Source organism: Notechis scutatus, chromosome Z (assembly GCF_049901735.1).
Source record: "Notechis scutatus isolate UNSWTSFEM ecotype Mainland chromosome Z, rNotScu1.2, whole genome shotgun sequence".
In the NCBI taxonomy this organism is placed as follows: Eukaryota; Metazoa; Chordata; class Lepidosauria; order Squamata; family Elapidae; genus Notechis; species Notechis scutatus.
The window spans coordinates 117,547,068-117,568,207 of record NC_142025.1 but is presented as its reverse complement, the minus strand read 5'-3'; the positions used below and the strand labels follow the sequence as shown (position 1 = coordinate 117,568,207).

General features: G+C 45.6%; 1 protein-coding gene across 1 annotated transcript; it reads left to right on the top strand.

The window, feature by feature from the left end:
- Positions 1 to 7,016: 7,016 nt before the first annotated feature.
- On the top strand, positions 7,017 to 20,892 carry NGDN (neuroguidin). The gene is made up of 11 exons (XM_026683083.2): positions 7,017 to 7,142; positions 9,487 to 9,546; positions 9,929 to 10,000; positions 10,587 to 10,724; positions 11,637 to 11,721; positions 11,831 to 11,883; positions 12,701 to 12,827; positions 13,799 to 13,967; positions 14,896 to 15,052; positions 19,997 to 20,057; positions 20,760 to 20,892. The coding sequence occupies exons 1-11, from the start codon at positions 7,098 to 7,100 to the stop codon at positions 20,777 to 20,779; spliced, it is 987 nt and encodes a 328-aa protein (XP_026538868.1). The 5' UTR covers positions 7,017 to 7,097; the 3' UTR covers positions 20,780 to 20,892.
- The last annotated feature ends 248 nt before the right edge of the window (positions 20,893 to 21,140 follow it).

Genomic DNA, 21,140 nt, shown 5'->3' with positions numbered 1-21,140 from the left:
TTTCACAGTTACAACCCTGGCAGTATTCACCCAAGGTCACGTGATCAAAATTCAGATGTTGGCAATTGGTTCATACTTACAACCGTTGTGGCGTCCTGGGGTCACGTGATCCTCTTTTGCGACCTTCTGACAAGCCAAGTCAATGGGGGAAGCCAGATTCCTTTAAGAACCACGTTACTAACTTTATCAGCTGCAGCGATTCGCTTAACAACTACGGCAAGGAAGGTCGTAAAATGGGGCAAAATCGACCAATTCTCTCTTAACAATATAAACGTTGGGCTCAGTTGTGGTTGTAAGTCGAGGACGTCCTGTATACTGGAAAAGCAAGGATGTTTGAGTGGTTGGTTGATTCCATGCAGCAACATAAGGAGACAGGTGTGAACTGCAAGGTCATTTGAAGGAGGAAAAAATAATCGTTTTAAACATGGGGTTGTTTCTTTGCTATTGTAGCTACTCGCTCCTGTTAATTGACTGACATACCCCACCTCCAAGGCTGTGCTAGATGTCAGGAATTGCCCACTGCTCACATTCCTACAACCATAGAGACAGGAGGGATCTTAGAGGTCCTCTAATCCAACCCTCTTCCCAAGGCAGGAAGTGCCCACTCTTCACATTTCCACAACCATACAGTTGGGGTAAGAAGTGCCCACTGCTCACATTCCTACAGCCATAGAGTTGAGAGGGACCTTAGAGGTCCTCTAGTCCAACCTTCTTCCCAGTGAAGGAAGTGCCACATTCCTGGAACCATAGAATCAGGAGGGACATTGGGGGTCCTATAATCCAACTCTCTGCTCAAGGCAGGAAGTTCGCACTACTCACATTTCCAGAACTATAGAGTTGGAGTGGGAAGTGTCCATTGCTCCTATTACTAGAACCATAGAGTTGAGAGGGACCTTAGAGGGACTCTAGTCCAACCCTCTTCCCAAGGCAGGAAGTGCCCACTGCCACATTCCTAGAACCATAGAGTGTCCTTAGAGGTGCTCTAGTCCAAACTTCTTCTCAAGGTAGGAGGCGCCCACTGCTTGCACTCCTAAAGCCATAGAGTTGAAAAGGATCATGGAGGCCTTAGAGGTCCAACCCTCTTCCCAAGGCAGGAAGTGCCCACTGCTCACGTTCCTAGAACCATAGAATCGGGAGGGACCTTAGAGATCCAATCCTCTTCCCAAAACAGGAAGTGCCCCATATCACATTCCTGGAACCATAGAGTTGGGAGGGACCTTAGAGGTGCTCCAGTCCAACTCTCTTCCCAATAATCCTCCGAGCATCCAGATATTCCAAAATTGGTTCAAAAGCTGCCATAACATAGCCCCATGGTTACTGGGGAAAGACTGCTCTCCGATTTAACAGCTTTCTGAGACAGGAAAATCCTCATTTTTTGAGTTTGGATCTCTGCAACCCTCCTCTCTTGGTCCAGTCCTCTTCCCTGGAATATTCCTCATTTGGTTGCGCTTCTGTCAGTACTATTGTAGGAACAGAGGAATTATTGAGTCTGTCATCTGCACCTCTATAACTGTCTGGTTTCGTTCTGCAACCCAACAAGACAGACACAGACTTCAGAGGATAATTAGGACTGCAGAAAAAACAATTGCTACCAACCTGCCTTCCATTGAGGACCTGTCTACTGCACGAGTCAAAAAGAGGGCTGTGAAAATATCTACAGACCCCTCACATCCCGGACATAAACTGTTTCAACTCCTTTCCTCAAAATGACACTATAAAGTACTGCATACCAGCACAACTGGACACAAGGAGAATTTTTTCCTGAACGCCATCCCTCTGCTAAACAAATAATTCCCTCAACACTGTCCAACTATTTACAAAGTCTGCACTACTACTACTATCAATGTTCTCATCACTTCTTATCACCCACCCCTTCCCACTTGTGACTGTATAACTGTAACTTTGTCACTTGTATCCTTACGATTTTTATTGACTGTTTTCTAGTATGATTTGATTGCTTCTTATACCCTATGACTATCATTAAGTGTTGTACCTTATAATTCTTGACCCTTGAGTACACTGAGAGCATATGCACCAAGACAAATTCCTTCTGTGTCTAATAACACTTGGCCAATAAAGAATTCATTCATTCATTCATTCATTGTAACTTTGGTCACTAAGTGAATCATTGTAAGTCGAGGATTATCTGCAATAAGATGCGTAGCATCGAAGTCGAATTGGGTACATTATTGGCACAGACTCTATTAAAAAGAAGAGGAAAAGACAAAAAGAAAGAAAAAGGGAAAGAAAGAACGAGTCCCAGCTTGAAGGAGAAGGAATCTGCTGGCCAGCTGGCCTGGATTTTTTATAACAATAGGCAGGTGAAAATTGGAGTTCTCGGACTAGAAAGAGGAAACTTTGAATAAGACAAAGGGATGCCAGGCGCTTTCTGGCTGCCTCATCTGGCATGCTCCAGCTATTGTTACCGAGTCCAAGTACCCGGACTAAGCATTGTTGGTAAACAGCCGAGTTTGGAAACGACCCCCTGATTTATGGCTACAGGTTTCCAGGAGGTAGATGCGACATTTCTCTGCAAATACATCGCCCCAGGCGCTGAGCGGCCATCACAAAGCCCATCTGCACGAGAAGCAGCCCAAATATTAATAGCGCGGATGAAATACGGGTGGCCCTTGATGGTAAACAGGGACTGGGAAATTCATTGTAAGAGAAGTAACGGAATAATAGGGATTGGAAGGGATCTTGGAGATCTTTTAATTCAATCCCCTACCCTACGCCATTTTAGGCAAATGGCTGTCCAAACTCTTCTTTTAAAAAAAATCATGAAGCGGTGGAGTTGTTTGGAAGGGAAGGGAACAGAACAGAACAGAATAGGGAGAGAAAAGAGAAGAGAAGAGATGAGAAAAGGGAAAGAAGAGGGAAAAAAGAGAAGAAGAGAAAAGAGTGAAAGAATAGAGAAAGATAGAATAGTGATAGAATAGAATGGAATGGAACGGAATGGAACAGAAGAGAATAGGGAAAGAAGAGAATAGGGAAAGAAGAGAATAGGGAAAGATATAATAGGGAGAGAATGGAAGAATGGAACAGAACAGAATAGAATAGGGAAAGAAGAGAAGAGAAGAGAAGAGAAGAGAAGAGAAGAGAAGAGAAGAGAAGAGAAGAGAAGAGAAGAGAAGAGAAGAGAAGAAAATAGGGGGAAAATAGAATAAGGAAAGAATGGAATGGAATAGAATAGAATAGAATGTAGAATGGAATGGAATGGAATAGAACAGAATAGAATATAGAATATAACAGAATATAGAATACAAAGAATATAGAACAAAATAGAATATAGAACAGAACAGAACAGAAAATATGGAATGGAATTGAACGCAAAGGTTGTAAGATGGTCGCTAAACAAATGGTTGTAAGTCTAGAACTACCTGTGGTCACATTACTATGGGAGTGACGGTGGCAGAGAGTGGGACTTTGAATTCAGAGGGTAAGTCCCTTTTTTGGGAGGGGGGTCTGTCATAACATCTAACGGACGCTAAGTGATCACTTATAAATTGAGGGCTGCCCATAGTCACAATTATGCAGGTAATCTTCAACGTATGACCACTGGGCCCCAAATCTGCTAAACAGGACAGTGGAGCAAGTTTTGCCCCGTTTTACGAACTTTCTCGCCACTGCTGTTAAGCGAATAACTGCAGTTCTTTGGTTAGTCACACGGTTGTTAAGTGAAACTGGCTTCCCCATGGCCTTTGCTTTGTCAGTAGGTCGCAAAAGGGGATGATGTGACACACATACCCCTTCCCAGGCTATGCAACCATCATAAATACGAGCCAGTTGCCAAATTCTGATCAGGTGACAGTGGTGATGCTAAAACAGTCGGTAAGTGTGAAAAAACAGTCTTAAGTCCCTTTTTACAATGCCGCTGTCATTTCGGATGGTCACTAAATGAATGGTTGTAAGTCGAGGACTCCCCGTAATAGGTGATGACGCTGAGTCAGCCAGAAATGAGCTGCAGGGGGATTGCTCACACAGCGGCCAGGAAGATCAACAATAGAGTAAAATTCTTGTTTGCAAAGCTAACCTTTGGAACAATAGAGAGCCAGATTCCTAGGGAAGGTGGGAGCCAAGAAGAAGCACTCTAGGAATCCCATTGTCTCTCTATTCTACTCATCTGCCTTCTGAGAGGGGTGACCTCACTTGCCTATTGTTCCAAAGAAGACAATTGCCAGATCCTGGGGAATCCAGCTGGCCACCCACTCATCCCCCCACCCCCAAGGAATCCCTGCTGCCCAATACATTCTCAGCTGGACTCCTGCCTTTACCTGCTTCTAAGTTTTTATTTTTGATGATGTGCTTCAGGGGGTTGGCTCAAAACAGAACAGAATAAAAAAGTTGGAAGGGGCTTTGTAGGTCATCTAGTCCAACCCAGCCGACCAAGCGGGAGACCCTACACCATTTCTGACAAGATGGCAGTCCAGTCTCTTCTTGAAAGCTTCCAGTGATGAAGCTCCCACAACTTCTGAAGGCAACTTCTGTTGCATGGGTTGATTGTTCTCATTGTCAGAAAATTTCTCCTTATTTCCAGGTTGAATCTTTCCTTGTTCAGTTTCCATCCATTATTCCTTGTCTGGCCTTCGGGTACTTTGGAAAATAGCTTGACCCCTTCCTCTCTGGGGCAGCGCCTCAAACATTGGAAGACTGCTATCACGTCTTCCCTGATCCTTCTTTTCGCTAGACTAGCCATGCCCGGTTCCTGTAACCGTTCTTCATATGTTTTAGCCTCCAGGTTGCTTCTGTCCTTGGTTAATTTCCATCCACTGTTTCTCATCTTTTGTTGCTTTGACCCTCTCAACCTTGTAGGAGTTTCTCAAATATTGGAACAGTGCTATCATGTCTCCCCCTAGTCCTTGTTTTCATTAAACTAAACATACCCCATTCCTGCAAACGTTCTTCATACGTTGTAGCCTCCAATCCCCTAATCCAGGAGTCCCCAACCACCGGTCCCTGGACCGGTACCGGTCCGTGGATCATTTTTTACTGGGCCGCAAAGCTTGGTCGCCGCCATCTTGTTTCGACGGCGCTCCCGGGTTTTTGGTTGCTTCCGGGTTTTCGGTTGGAAAGTGCTTGCGGGTTTTCAGTTGGAAAACGGCGTTTGGGTGCTCGCGCCTTAGTTTCGTCGAGGCGGCTTGAATGAAGAGCTGTCCCGATGGCGGTGGAGTCTCGTGTTACTCAGGTACCGGTCCGTGGAAGAATAAATAATCGTGAAACCGGTCCCTGGTTCAAAAAGGTTGGGGGCCACTGCCCTAATCATCCTGGTTGTTCTTCTCTGCACTCTTTCCAGAGTCTCAACATCTTTTTAGAGTGTGGTAACCAAAACTGGATGCAGTACTCTAGGTGTGGCCTTACTAAGGCTTTCTAGAGTGGTATTAGTACCTCACATGATCCTGATTGTATCCCTCTGTTCACTTGGCTCCTGGATTAAAAACTGGGCATCATTTGTGTCGGTTGCAATTGCACTAAAGTTTCAGGTGATTTTTGATTTGCAATCCCAAGGCGATCTTTGGATGCTTCGTTTAATTAAAGCAATGTTTCTCAAACTTGGCCCCTTTAAGAAGTGTAGACTTCAACTCCCAGAATTCCCCATCCAGTTACAAAACAGTAAAGCACCCAACTATAAATCATGTGACCATAGGGATGCGGCAATTGCCATCAGTGTCAAAAATGGACATAAATCACATTGGAAGTGCCAGGGTAACTTTGAACTGTGGTAAGTGCAGGACTATCTGCCCCTGCAGAGAGATCCTAGATGAGGACATTGCTGAGTGACAATTATTATTATGAAAAAAGCTTCTTTGTGCTTCTTCCTGTTGAAGGATGAACCTCCAGTTTCATAATTTTCTGACTGTAGAACAGTTTGTCACTCTTGACCACTCTAAGACGAGTGGACTTCAATTCCCAGAATTCCCCATCTGGTATAGCTGGGAGTTGAAGTCCACACATCTTAAAGGGGCCACATTTGAGAAATGCTGATCTAACACAATATGAGCTATCTTCGTATAGCCAATTTTGTAGTCTTATGATTAAATTATGTAGAGTAAGGTAAGAACAGCCACCTTGAGTCCCTTCTAGCATACAGCTAATCCTTGACTTGCCACCTTCCCTTTAACGAATGTTCAAAATGACATCAGCACTGAAAAAGTGATTTCTGACCAGTCTTCGCACTTCTGACCGCCGGGTCACGTGATCAAAATTTGGGTGCTTGGCCCTTCGTCATGCATTACAGCATTGTGCTGTAATCCTCACAGCAGAATGTTACCCACTATCAGATGCCTGGACTTCAACTCCCAGAATTCTCCAGCCAGTATTTGTGGACTTCAACTCCCAGAATTCCCCAGATCCTTTGTGTGAATCTCCACTCACGCTTTCCAGTCACGCTAAAGTTGCTAAGGTTAAAAAAGAAATAGATTTAAATAATATTTTCCAAAACTCTTTAGTTTCTAGAACCTCCAGATCGCTGGATTACAATGCCTGTCATCCTGTGTGGGGATAATGGGAGGTATAGACCAGAACAAGCCTTTGGATGGCTTCTGATCTACCAATCAGAAATGGGGGGGGGGGGGAACAAGCTCTCTATAAATATAGGCATCATAAAGGATGCCGTGCTGAAAAAAATTATCAATGAACATTGGATGAGTAAAAGAAATTCATTGATTGGTCCAAAAGTTTCTCGGACAGCCAGGTTCAAGTTCTGACAGGTTGTTGGATTCGACGAGGCGGGATTCATCAAGAACCTGTTTATAACCCTTTTGATGTTTCTGATTGGTCAACATTCCAAACGGGAGGCCCCGCCGCCTTCCCTTCATTGGCCACATCTATTCCGCAAGAGGTGGGCTCTTAAGCCCTATTGGCTATTTACCTTCGTCAAAGAAGTTTTTATAAACTTCCATCTGCTCCTTTAAAAAAAAAAAAAAAACCTAGCTAGACTTCGGCATGATTGGCTGCGAGGCTTCCTGTCGCTCAACAATTGGCTAGAGGTCTGTTCCGGAGAGGCGGACGTGCCCTCGGATTGGACAAGTCACGTGAAGAAGGCGGGATTTCTCCCAAGCAAGGAACTAAAGCGTCTTTACCACGTGGGAGTCGGAGGGATGGCGGACCGGTTGCCTCTGTCGTCTGAATTGATGGACTCGCGGGTGAGCTGGGGTGTTGAACACGGGTCGACAATGCCTTTTGTCTGAGCAGATGCTTTTTGCCCTGAGCGTGTGATCTGGGCTGAATTGAGTTTCTTTAATATATTATATTCAATATAATTATTAATTCTAATGTATATTGTGATGTAATTATTAATTATAGTATAATGTAATTAATATAATTAATGTGATTATTAATCTTAATGTGTGTATTTTAATGTGTATATGCATGTGCTATGAGCCATATGTGTGCACATGTGTATACTTCCATTCCTCTCCTCTTTTTCTTTATTATTTTTTCCACTCCATTCCTTTCTTCCGTTCCTCTTTTTCCTATTTATTCCTTTCCTCCACTCTCCTCTTTTATTCTTTTCTTCCATTCCTCTCTGCTTTTTCTCTATTCTTTTTTCCACACCTTTCCTTTTTCCTCTATTCTTTTCTTCCACTCCTCCTTTTCCTCTATTTATTATTTTCCACTCCTCTTTTTCCTCTACTTATTCTTTTCTTCCACTCCTCCTTTTCCTCCATAATTGATGGACCTGTTGCTGATTCAACTGGTTTAAATTAACTTGCACAGATTTCAGTTCCTGCTGTATCTCCCTCTGAAGCAAACTTTGTGAAAAGACTGTGGATTGAAGGACTCTAAATAGGGATGTGACATAGAAGACTTTAAGTTGAACACGGGGATTAGTTTACTCAAAAAAATAGCATGGATTTAAAAATGAGCCCTCCTTTTATGAATTTGCCATCCAGTTCTGTGCATGCTTATTTGGAAAGGAGATACATTGAGGTCAAGGGCTGTTTACAAACTGGAGGGTTTTAGGATGATAAAGTAACTGCTGAGAAAGAAATTTGCTTGGAGATTGGGTGGGTATGTATTTTGTCTTGACAAAACAAAACAAGACCACACTTGCACTATTACACCCTGTTTTGGTTGCCACATATATAAAAAAAGATGTTGAGACTCTCTAAAAAGAGTGCAGAGAAGAGCAACAAAGATGATTAGGGGACTGGGGGCTAAAACATACAAAGAATGGTTGCATGAATTGTGGCTGTTAGTGAAAAGAAGAACTATATCATATGTATGATAACAGTATTCAAATATTTAGTTTAGTTTATTGTCATTGCACCTCGTACAACGAAATCAAACACCATCTTCAATGCACATCATGACCATGACCATGAAAATAAAACACAAACACACATCCTTCACCCTCCATACATTGAACCACCCCCCCCACACACACACACCACACCAATATTGCACTATACAGCAGAATTCAAAAGAGCTACTGCCCTGGGATATAAGCTGTTTTTCAGCCTATTTGTCCTTGTTTTTATTGTCCTGTACCGTCTGCCAGATGGTAATAGTTCAAAAACGGGTTCCCAGGATGAGATGGATCTTTGAGAATGTTTTGACCTTTCTTAAGGCAGCGGGAGCTATAAAGCTCTTCCAAAGAGGGGAGAGGGCAACCAATGATCTTCTGGGCAATGACATTAACCCTCTGGAGTGCTTTCCTATCTGCCCCTGTGCAATTGGCAAACCATTTGAGGGGTTGCCCCAAAGAAGAGGGGGTCCACTTATTCTCCAAAGCATCAGAAGGCAGAACAAGAAGTAACAGATGGAAACTAATCCAAGAGAAAACCAACCAGAAGTAAGGAGAACTTTTCTAATAGTGAGAACAATTAGCCAGTGGTACAGTTTGCTTTGAGAAACTGTGAGTGTTCCAACACAGGAGGTTTTCAAGAAGAGATTGTATAGCCGTTTGTCTGAAAGGGTATGTAGAGTTTCATTTCTGAGCAGTGGGTTCGACTAGAAGGCCTCCAAGGTTTCTTGAAACCATGTCTGTTATTTTGTTATCTGGGCGGGGGGGGGGGAGATGCAGAGAAAGGATAGGAGGAGGAGGAAGATGGAGAGAAAAAACAAAAATGGTTGGAGAGGTCTGGGAAGAGGAGAAATCAGAATGGCAAATGGGCAAACAAGTACAAAAGTCACATTTGGTTCACTTAGCTGTAGCGATGAATTTAGGCCAATCACTAGGAGACTAGTAAGTTCTTGCCTTAGCCATGAAAGTCAGCTGGGTGACCTTGGGCCGGCCACTTTCTCTTGACCCTAAGAAAGAGACAATGGCAAACCAAGTCTGAAAAATTTTGCAGGGACCTGTCAAGGCTACCTCCTATAATTGGACATGATTGAACAGAGGGGGAAAAAACACACTTTCTCACAGCAGGCAGGAGTTGTACATTACCTGGAATCTATTCACCCGGAAGATGGGAATAAGATGGAATAATTCTGAAACACAGGAATTGATTTTTCCCCCTGCCTGTATTTTCTTCTCTGTTTCAGGATATTGTGGAAGCTGACTTACCTGCAGCCCTAACCCTATTCAAATCTCTCCAAGAACAGGTGAGTTAAATAATTCAAATTTTCCTTTGACCTAAAAGTTCAGCCCCGTTCCAGCGTTTGCAGCTTGGCAGTATTTGTTCTTCTCTCTTTCAAAAATGTGATTTTGCTTCCTTCCTTCCTTTGTGCGGGTTACAGGGGGTTCTTGGTCCTTTCTGACCCTTGTTTCATTACCCAACTAGGTAACTTCATCAGTGCTCGTAAGGACTGTAGTTTGCTGTCAGTTTATATTCAGTTTGTGTTAAAACAGCACTCCTTATTAGCACTGATGATGTTACCTAGTTGGGTCATGAAACGTCTGCAAGAAAACAAGCAAGCTCAGAGATAGCACCAAGGAACCTTCATTTCAACCCTGAGCTATAAATATTCTTCTTTATTGATACAGGTTATTGCGGTTACTCATCATATACAACATTTAATGCAGAAGATACGAGCAGGTGATTATTCCACCGAAAAGGTAAGCAGTTGAACGAATGGAAAAACGGATGTGGGCCGATACAGGTAGTCCTCGACTTACAACCACAATGTAGCCCAACGTTTCTGTTGCTGAGCGAGACATTTTTGCAGTGAGCTTTGCCCCATTTTACGACCTTTCTTGCCACACTTGTTAAGCGAATCACTGCAGCTGTTAAGTGAGTAACACGGTTGTTAAGTGAATCTGGCTTCCCCATGGGCTTTGCTTGTCAAAAGGTCACAAAAGGATCACATGAACCTGCGATGCTGCAACCGTCATAAATATGAGTCAGTTGCCAAACATCTGGATTTTGATCCTGTGACTACAGAGATGCTGCAATGGTCATAAGTGTGAAAACTGGTCATGTCACTATTTTTCAGGGCCATTGTAACAGTCATTAAATTAAATGTTATAAGTCAAGGACTCTCTGTATTCTCCTTCTCCTGTGAACTTTTAATTATCTGCAAGATCTTCGCAGCCAATCTCCATGCCAGATACCTTTCTCCTTCTATGGTGGCATCTCATACCTTAGTCTCCACTCAAGGTTGTAAATTTATGGTTCACCAGCCTCCTTTTCTCCTCCCATCAGGGCCTCAGTTTCCTGGACGTGAAGGACCACCTCCTTCTCCTCTACATTCAAGACCTCTCCCACTTGATGCTGGAGAAGACTTTGGGACGTTCTGTGGCCAACCACCCAGCCTTACTGCGGCTGGTGGAGACGCGGACGGTAGGAGCCATGCTGGACTTCTGCAGGGAGATCTGGTTCGTTAGCTTTACGATGGGTGGACTTCAACTCCCAGACTTCCCCAGCCAATATGACTGCTAGGGACCTTAGTAACGTGAAGATGAATGGACTTCATCTCCCAGAACACCTCATCCAATATGGCTGCTAGGAACCTTAGTAACATGAAGATGAATGGACTTCATCTCCCAGAACACCTCATCCAATATGGCTGCTAGGAACCTTAGTAACGTGAAGATGAATGGACCATCTCCCAGAACACCTCATCCAATATGACTGCTAGGGACCTTAGTAACATGAAGATGAATGGACTTCATCTCCCAGAACACCTCATCCAATATGGCTGCTAGGAACCTTAGTAACGTGAAGATGAATGGACTTCCAACTCCTAGAATTCCCCAGCCAGTATGGCTGTTAGGGACCTTAGTAAATTGAAGATGAATGGGTTTCATGTCCCAGAATACCTCATCCAATATGGCTATTAGGAACCTTAGTAAATTGAAGATGGGTGGACTTCAACTCCCAGAATTCCCGAGCCAGTATGGCTCTTAGGAACCTTAATAAATTGACAGTGGGTGGACTTCATCTCCCAGAATTCCAATATGGCTGTTAGCAACCTTAGTAATGTTAAGATGATGGGCTTCAACTCCCAGAATTCCTCAGCTGACTGCTGGCTGTGGAATCCTGGGAGTTGAAGTCCACCCACCTTAAAGCCACTAAGATTGAAAAACCTTAATGTATTTAAGGAAAATAACTTGGGAGGACATAGAAAAATGTCCTTTTCTTGATAATGGTTCATATCTCTGACGAAGCCCATTGGGATCCAGTGACTTTTGTGATTGAATTAAAGAAAGCCGGTTTATTTTTCAATAAGCTTCTTTTTCGGGGGGGGCACAGGTGTTGGAGAAGATGCGTCCAATTGAGCAGAAATTGAAATACCAAGTGGACAAACTGGTGAAGGCAGTTGTAACTGGGGGGCTGGGTAAGTCATGAGGGATTTGGAGGGGTGGGGTGGAAAAACGGTGCAAAGTGGACCCCTCAGAAAAGCAGTCTTAATCGGTTTCCCATGGTTTCTGTTCTTATCTTTCCAGCTGAAGATGATCCCTTGAAGTACAAACCAAATCCGGATAATTTGGTCAGCAAGGTAGGAGAAAAGAAAAAGATTTGAATACAGAGGTCATCCTCTACTTACAATGGCTCATTTAGAGAGAACGGCGCTGAAAAATGCCACTTACGACTGTTGCAGCATCCCAACGATCACTTGATCCAATTTCAGACGCTTGACAACCGACTCATATTGATGACAGTTTCAGTATCCCAGGGTCATGTGATCACATTTTCTAACGTTCACACCAGTAAAGTCAAAGGGGAAGCCAGATTCACTTAATGACCATGTTACTAACATAACAACTGCAGTGATTCGCCATCACGTGTGGCAAGAAAGGTTGTAAAATCAGGCAAAACTCTCTTAACAAATGTCTCACTTAACAACAGAAATTGTGGGGCTCAAAAGTCAAGGAATTCCTGTATAGTCTTACCTGGGGCATGACTAAAGCGGGACTAGAACTCCCCGTCTCCTGGTGATTGGCCCAAAGTCACCCAGTCGGCTTTCATGTCTAAGGCGGGACTAGAACTCACTGTCTCCTGGTGATTGGCCAGTCATCTTTCATGCCTAAGGTGGGAATAGAACTCACCCTCTCCTGGTGATTGGCCCAATGTAACCCAGTCAGCTTTCATGTCTAAGGTGGGACTAGAATTCACCGTCTTCTGTGATTGGCTCAGAGTGTGGGAGTTTTAAGTCCACAAACGCTGGATAGAATTCTGGGGGTTTCCTTTCACCCACTGCCTGGGGATTTCTGGGAGTTGAAGTCCCCACCTCTTAAAGTCGCCCAGGTTAAGAAACACTGATCTAGTCTTTTAAATTCAAATACATTCTTGCAATTCCCTCGTCCCATTCCCAGCTCAGTGACTCGGAAGACGGAGAAGAGGAGGAAGATGTTGGTGGTACTACCAAGAAACCTGGGAAAGAGGCTTCCAAAGGAGGCATCCGGAAATACATCCCGCCTCGCCTGGTCCCCGTGCATTACAGTAAGAATGAAACCTTAGAGGTGAAGGCTCTGGTGGACGCGCGCAATAAAAGTAATCTAAAACTAAAAGTAATGTCGATAAAACGAAGGAGATCATTGTAGATTTTAGGAAGAGCCAACGTAGTCATACTCCACTCGGTATCAGCCATAGAAGTGGTCAACAGTATTAAGTATATGCGGGTGCAGATAACTAACATTCTGAATTGGTCTTTCCACGTGTCATCCTTAATGAAGGGTGCAAACTGGGGTCTGCATTTCCTGCGTCAGATGTGGAGAGTACATCTTTCTCCTGTCCTGGCCATTTTTTCAGAGGCACAATTGAGAGCGTTTTTAAGAAACGGCATCTCTGCTTGGTTTGGTGGCCACAGCGCCTCAGATAGAAAGTCCCTACAGAGAGTGGTGAGGGCAGTGGAGATTATAGGAAGCTCGCTTCCTATTATTCAGGATGCTGCTTATTAGCGCTATGCGCTTAGAGCCCGAAGCATTGTTGGAGACCCCACATGCCCACTTTATGACCTGTTTCTGTTGCTCCACTCTGGGAATGGGTTTCGAAGTATTTCTTTCAGGACTTCCACAATTCTGTAACAGCTTTGTTCCCTGTGCCATCCGTCTGGTAAATTCACAAGATTAGTTTCTCTCACCATGTACACAGGTATACATCTGAACTAGACTGTGTAGTTTCTCTGTGGTATATAATACATTTGGGTATATGCATAGTTCTGCACTTATCTGTATTTATTCATTTATTCTGTTATGTATATTGGAGGTGGTGAACCTTTGAGAGCTGGGTGCAACGAAATTTCACTTTAATGTATGCCAATTAGTATACATTCAAAGGGACAGTAAACGTATTGTTCTATTCTAAACCTGGTTTCCCAAAGGGAGGGACAGAGTTTGGCGTCGTGACATAGGAAAGAACAAACCAGGTTGCTTGATCCGGCATGAACATCTCTCTCTGCCTGTCTCTCGCAGATGAAACCGAGATGGAGAAAGAGAAGAAAATGGCGGAACAAGCCAAAAAGCGAGCACTTAGCAGCTCCATCATCCGCGAGCTGAAGGAACAGTATTCTGACGCTCCGGAAGAGATCCGGGAAGGGCGTCACGCTCACACGGCCCGACAGAACCGGGAGGATGAGCATCGGTGAGTGAGGAAGGAGGGAAGGGTCGGACAAGGCGTGAGGAGGGCGAGGGCATCGGCCCATTTGCTCAGAAGGACTGAGATAGTGGGTGGGGGCTTTATTTATTTGGGTCCTTATAAATAATTCAGGGTGATGAACACACAAAATTCTTCTAGTTTCCTCACAACGACAACCCTGCGAGGTGGGCTGGACTGAGAGAGAGAGAGAGGGATTGACCCAGTCAGTTTTCATGCCGGAAACAGGACTAGAACTCACAGTCTCCTGGTTATTGGCCCAAAGACACTCAGCTCGTTTTTCATGTCTAAGGCGGGACTAGAACTCAGATGTCTTTTGGTGATTGGCCCAAAGACACTCAGTGGATTTTGTCCCTAAGGCGGGACTAGAAGTCACCATCTCCCAGTGATTGGCACAAAGTCATCCAGCTGGCTTTCATCCCTAAGGTGGAACTAGAACTCACCATCTCCCAGTGATTGGCCCATTGTCACCCAGCGGCTTTCATCCCTAAGGCAGGACTAGAATTCACCCTCTCCTGGTGATTTACCCAAGATTCACCATCCAGTTTTTAATGCCCAAGGTGGAACTAGATTTCACTGTCTCCTGGTGATTGGCTCAAAGTCACCCAGTAGCTTTCATCCCTAAGGCGGGACTAAAACTCACCATCTCCCAGTGATTGGCCCATAGTCACCTAGTGGCTTTTGCGCCTAAGGCAGGACTAGAACTCCCCCTCTCCTGGTGATTTACCCAAAATTCACTACCCAGCACCATAGAAGGGCCTAATGGAGAGGCATCACGGGTTTTGAAGCAGGAGTCTCATTTGTACTGGTGGAGCCTCCAGAGGCAGACGCAGTCTACCTTGGAACGCCGCCGGCCTCGCTGCCTTCCTTGGCCTCTGCAGTCCAAACATGTTCCTGTCTTCTTGTCTTATCGCAGGACCAACTACGAGGAGAGCATGATGGTCCGTCTCAATGTGACCCGGAAGGAGAAAGCCCGTCGTAGACAAGGAGGGGTCTTCAGTTCCCAGCTCAGCTCCCTCACTCACTTCGGGGACATCAGCGCCCTCACGGGGGCTACCCCGTCTCTGGGAGAAGTGAGTTTATTGGGTCTGCCTTATCGTTGAGGCGGGAAGGGGGTCGGTAGGGGTTCTCTGGTTGGGTTGGTGATGGGCAGGGAAAGGCGGCTCGACACAAGTGAGCCATGTTGGGCAGGGAGGGGGAAAGGGGGCAGCTTTTCGTGAATATTATTGGGGTGCATGAATGCCGTGTGCCGGAAGCTCCTTGGCGGCCTGGGTTCCTCTTTGTTATTGGATACATTTTCATTTCTTTGAGATGATTTTACAAGTAGCTTCAGGTGAGGAAAATAGCCGACACACCTTTCTCCCCTTCTTTTCCCCCCCACATCAACAACAACCCTGCTAGGTGGGTTGGGCTGAGAGGGAGGGATTGGCCCAAAGTAACCCGGCTGGCTTTCTGTCCTGGCGTCGGCTTCCCAAGATCACGAAGCAGACTCCCTATCCCGATAAAAAAAACCTTTTATTTAGAGTAAAGTGAATTCCTTTCCAGCAAAGTCACGGCAAACAGTCTTTCGTGAGATTTCACAACTTTTATCAGGCTTGGACAGTTGCCAAGCTGATATCTTTCAGACATCTTGCAATACTTGGGCAAGCATGCTCGAATGAACTACCGTATATACTCGAGTATAAGTCGACCCGAATATAAGCCGAGGCACCTAATTTTACCACAAAAAACTGGGGAAACTTATTGACTCGAGTATAAGCCTAGGGTGGGAAATGCAGCAGCTGCTGGTAAATTTCAAAAATAAAAATAGATACCAATAAAAACTTTCACTAGGACAGTTGAGAATAAGTTTGATGTTCACAATTTCCTCTTTGAAAGAGACCAGTAAATAGGGAACAAGAAGATGAAGAAAAAGAAGTGTGTTTTTTCACACTTTTCACACTGCAGTGAACAAAAATGGTATCATAGGAACAGGCTTATTCTCAGTCCAAAGGTTTGTTTCTGATTTCTTCCCTGATTTAAGGGAAATTTGGGAAACGATCTCATTATCATGAAAGGTTTAATTGATTCACTAACCCAAAAGAAGAAGATGATGATGACAGTGGGAGGCAGGAGTCACTCTCTCCCTTGCAAGAAAAAAGCAAGAGCCGTTCTTATGATCTCTCTCTCTCTCTCTCTCTCTCTCTCTCTCTCTCTCTCTCTCTCTCTCTCTCTCTCTCTCTCTCTCCCTCCCTCCCTCCCTCCCTCCCTCCCTCCCTCCCTCTCTCTCTCTCTCTCTCCCCATAATACAGTCAAGCCCTTTCCAGCACACGCGATCCGCCACTTTGCACCTTGCAAATGCAAAATCCGGGGTTTTGCATTTGCAAGGTGCAAAGCTTGGGGGGTGGATCAGCGTGCTGGAAAGGGCTTGACTGTATTCGAGAGAGAGAGAGAGAGAGATCATAAGAACGGCTCTTGCTTTTTCGCCAGCCCCGGGCACTGGGGGCTTGCAAGGGAGAGAGTGACTCCTGCCTCCCACTGTCATCATCTTCTTCTTCTTTTGGGTTAGTGAATCAATTAATTTGGGAAACGATCTCACTATCATGAAAGTCAGTGTTCTCTGCCCATGGGCGTTTGGAAGAAAACGCCCGCGCATATCCATGCGCGTGTAAGGGGAATCAGAAATCCCGCTTTCAGCGCCTAGCATGGCAGAAGAGAAGACGCAGCTGTGAGCAAATACTGGGAAAACCTGATTGATCAGAAGGAAGGAGGCAAAAGAGGGAGGGGTGGTGGTGGACGGAGGTCCCACTGGTATTTGTGAAACACTCGGTCGGCAGCGCTTAAAGTCAACGTCCTCGCTCCCACCCACCCAAAGCCACGAAGTCCCCCAATCGCAGCAGCCCAGAATCGCCCTCCCTCAGGGGGCAGCAAACGCCCAGCGTTTCCCGAGACAAGAAGCTCCGCCGTGCAATGAAAGCGCCCTGGCTCTAGGCTCGCGGGCTCAGAAAACAACGTGAGCCGAGATGGCTTCGGCTCCGCTTGGCTTCGTTCCTCAGCCCCAGCTGCTTTCAGTCCGCTCGGGAGGAGGAGGTGATGGCGGCGGCTCGCGTTTCTGAGCTCTAGCTCGCGGGCTCAGAAACAATGCGAGCCGAGGTGGCTTCGGCTCCGCTGGCTTCGTTCCTCAGCCCCAGCTGCTTTCAGTCCGCTCGGGAGGAGGAGGAGGAGGTGGTGGCAGCTCGTGTTGTTTTCTGAGCCCGCGAGCCTAGAACCTAGAGCTCAGAAAACAACGTGAGCCGCCGCCACCACCTCCTCCCCTCCTCCCAAGCGGACTGAAAGCAGCTGGGGCTGAGAAACGCTGAGCGGAGCGAGCCGAAGCCACCTCGGCTCGCGTTGTTTTCTGAGCCTGCGAGCCTAGAGCCAGGGCTCTTTCATTGCACGGCGGAGCTTCTCGTCTCGGGAAGCGGCAGGCGTCTTTGCTGCCCCTGAGGGGAGGGCGATTCTGGGCGATTGGGGGACTTTGTGGTTTTGGGTGGGTGGGTGGGTGGGAGCGAGACGGACGGAGTCTGCGAAGTGGGGCTTGCCTGCCTTTGCTGGCTGCCTCTGCTTCCTTAGGGGCGGGAAGGGGTCTCATCTGGACCAAGGGTGAGTCTCCCCCTCAGTTTCCCCTGAAGGATCTTCCGTCGCTTTTGCCTTCTCCCTCGTCTTCCCTCTGTTAAAATCCCCACACACACACACACACACACACTTATTTTCGGGCGGATAGATTTCGTGTCTGAGCATTCTCACATGGCGGTGGGTCTTTTTCCCCCTAAAAACAGTTAAAAAAGAAAAAACAATATATCCTCATGCAAGAACTTTTCTGCTTCGATTACCCCCATGCTTACAAGTTGCAAAGGAAACACGGAAGCAGGGAAGCGGCTGCCCAGCTCCAGAGCTCCACACCATATTTTTTTCCAGAGGGGAATCTCACTTGAGTATAAGCCGAGGGGTTTTTTTTTCAGCACAAAAAATGTGCTGAAAAACTCGGCTTATACTCGAGTATATACGGTAATTGTCTCCTGCAAAGCCCCTCTCCCCTTTCGCTCCTCTTTTATACTCTAAGGGAGGGGCCATTCACCATCCAACTGTAGCTTTACTTCTGAGTCAACCCTTGTTCCTTAACTGTTCCCTTCTCCTGGCAGCTCTGTGCATGCGCACACTGGGAACAGGCTCCAGCTGTTCTTCTTCCCCACTGATCTCCACCTCCAAAGGCAGCTGGTAACTATCAGATAGCCCTGGCCCCATCTCTGCCTCCGACACAGAGCCCTCCTCAGAGCCTTCCCCAGATTCCAAGGCTGGCCCATGTTCCTCCCCAACCTCTGAATCTCCCGCCAGCTCTGCTGGCCGGGCCACAACACTTTCATTCCTAAGGTGGGACTAAAACTTAATGTCCCCCTGGTGATTGACCCGAAGTCACCTAAGCAGCTTTCATGAGCCTAAGGCGGGACTAGAACTCACCATGTCCTGGTGATTGACCTGAAGTCAGCCAGCTGGCTTTTGTTCCTACTGGCTCAAAGTCACCCAACCAGCTTTCATGCCTAAGGCAGGATTAGAACCCATCGTCTTCTGATGATTGACCCAAAGTCACCCAGCTGGCTTCCATGCCTAAGGCAGGACTAGAACTCCCTGTCTCCTGGTGACTGGCTCAAAGTCACTTAGCTGGCTTTCAAGCTTAAGACGGGACTACAACTCGGGATCTACCGCTTTCTAGCCTGGTGGTTGGAATAGCTGATCTATGCCCATAAACCTTCCTACTGTGAGATACAAGATGCCGCCACCACTCCCAGTAAATGTATACTCAAATACAAAGTGGTGCACAATTTCAAAGGTTTATTGAAGGGAAGAAAAAGTGGTTGAAAGCGCCGCCTGCTTCCCAAGTGGATTGAGTACAAGGAGAGCAAAATTCCATATTCAAACAATACATTTATACCCCTTCACAAAGCATGCCACGCCTAAGAGGCCCTCCCCACACACCCTTATTTTCTTATATTCTAAGATGAGCTAAACTGTAGGTTTAAGGGCTAACGTGACATTGTTTTCTGGGCCTCTATGTCTTGTTTCATTCTAAGATGAGCTAAACTGTAGGTTTAAGGGTTAACATGACATTGTTTTCTGTGTCTCTGTGTCTTATCTTGTTTCACTGTTTGGCTTTACCTTGAGAGGATGTCCCTTATTTACTTGTTGCAGTTCTTCCTGTTTTCCAAGAAGATTGGAGCAATGCATCATGTACTTGTAACTGAACACCTTTTGGGTTTTAGGGTGGGGGTTTTATACATAACAGAAAGAGCAAAGAGGAAGCTAACTGAAAGGGTAAAGAGGAATCTTCTAGCTTAACCATATTTAAACTGTGCAAAACCCTATTATAAAAGAGTAACTTATAAATACTTTTCTCTCGTTGCTACCATGCTTTGCAGGCTGGGAGTAGATCCCTTTGGCCATGGAAGGGGTCATCAGAACTTTTCGTATCTGCGGCTTCTTTATTATGAGAGAGTCTGGGGCGGTGTTTTTCAACCTCAACCTAAGATGGTGGACTTCAATTCCCAGACTCGCCCAGCCAGACATCGCTGGGTTGTTGTTGTTTTTTCCTCTAGTCTCCTAGAGGGGAGAGATTGCAGAGAAAGGGGTTAGAAGAGAGTATGCAGCCTACAATGGGCGTACATATCAAAAGAAATGCATTAGCATCAGGGAACGTTGAGAGTCGAAGTCCATCTAATTTAAACTTCCTTCGGTTGCTAACCCCCATTTTGGCTAGAGAATTGCGCGAGTGACTCGCTAAACAGTTCCAAAATTGAATCAGGCCACACAACAACCTGCTGAACGATTGCAATGATTTATGACCAAAATTCCACGCTCCGTTGCTGTCGTTAATTGGGGACTATTTGCTAACCACCTCGAATTCAGGAATTCCCTTCTCCGTCTTTATACGTTTCTCTCTTTCTTATGATTTTCTTTCCTCTGATCTCTCTTTTTTTTTTTTCCGTATCGCTTCCTCCTTACAGGATTTGAATCCACCCCAAAAAAGAAGGAAGAAGATCGGCGCGAAAGGAGGAAAGAGAAAAGGTAAACATTTGTGAAAAGGGAGTGATCTCTCCCCACCCCCGCCCTCCCCGCCTTTCAATCGGGGAAGATTAGGAAGTTTAGCAAACTTTCTTCTTGCACCCCAGATTCCCTCTGTTTCTCCTGGGGGTTTAGGAAGCGAAGGGAAGCTCAAATTCGAATTCCTCCTAGTGAAAAGATTAAAATCTGGAATCGTGCGAAGCGAGGAAGTCTCAAAATCTGCCAGGCCTTCCTTTTTTTTTTCCCTTAAATTGATCTTGATTGGCAGTTGCAGCTGGTGTATATTAATGACGGTCGAAGCATCACGGGGGTCACCATTTGCGATCCTTCCCAGCCGGCTTCCGGCCGGCAAAGTCAGTGAGGAAAAAGGTGGATTCGCTTAATGACTGCACGGTTCGTTTTAACAACTGCAGTGGCTCACTTAACAATCATGGCGGGGGAGGGGGGAAAGGTTGTAAAAATCGGACGTGATTCAATTTACAACCCATCTTACTTAGCAATGAGGATTCTGGTTATAAGGCGAGGATTACCTGCATTTCCTTTGCTTCTTGTGAATATCCATTCCTCACTGAGGTCTAGCCTCTTGATAGAAACCCAGCCTCTTCCTGTCTAAAGCTGTATATATATTTTTCCGTGCTAAATTCACTCCCTTCCTGTCTTTCTTTCTTCCTTTCTCTCCCCTCTTTTCCCTCCCTCATCCTCCAGGTTTCCGCAAGAGACGTTAAACTTCCCTGCTCAGGACTGAGGTCCGCGGACCCACCCCAATAACTCAGAATGACACCCCAATTAAGCCCGTTCGGGATACTGTTAATAATAAAGGCCATCTTTTCTGGTTTAATCTCTTGTCGTGGTTTATGCTTTTCCTGGGAGAAAAACCCATGATACAGTCAGTTGGGGGGGGGCAAAAATACACATTTGGGGCTTGCTCTTAATTCTAATCGCCTCGGTGGGAAGAAAAGCAAACTTTTTTTTTCCAAAAGAAAGTTTAACCTAGTTAACCAGATCCATGATGAGCGATCGTGTTCTGACCCAGGCTTCCCAAGATCATGAAGTCCCGATAAAACCTCTTTTATTTAGGTTAGGGAA

Bases quoted from the DNA above. Each gene is read 5' to 3' on its own strand.
- NGDN (XM_026683083.2), top strand. From the start codon at position 7,098: ATGGCGGACCGGTTGCCTCTGTCGTCTGAATTGATGGACTCGCGG. The intron at 10,001-10,586 runs GTAAGCAGTTGA...TCCTCCCATCAG, and splicing joins GTGATTATTCCACCGAAAAG to GGCCTCAGTTTCCTGGACGT. The intron at 12,828-13,798 runs GTAAGAATGAAA...TGTCTCTCGCAG, and splicing joins CCTGGTCCCCGTGCATTACA to ATGAAACCGAGATGGAGAAA.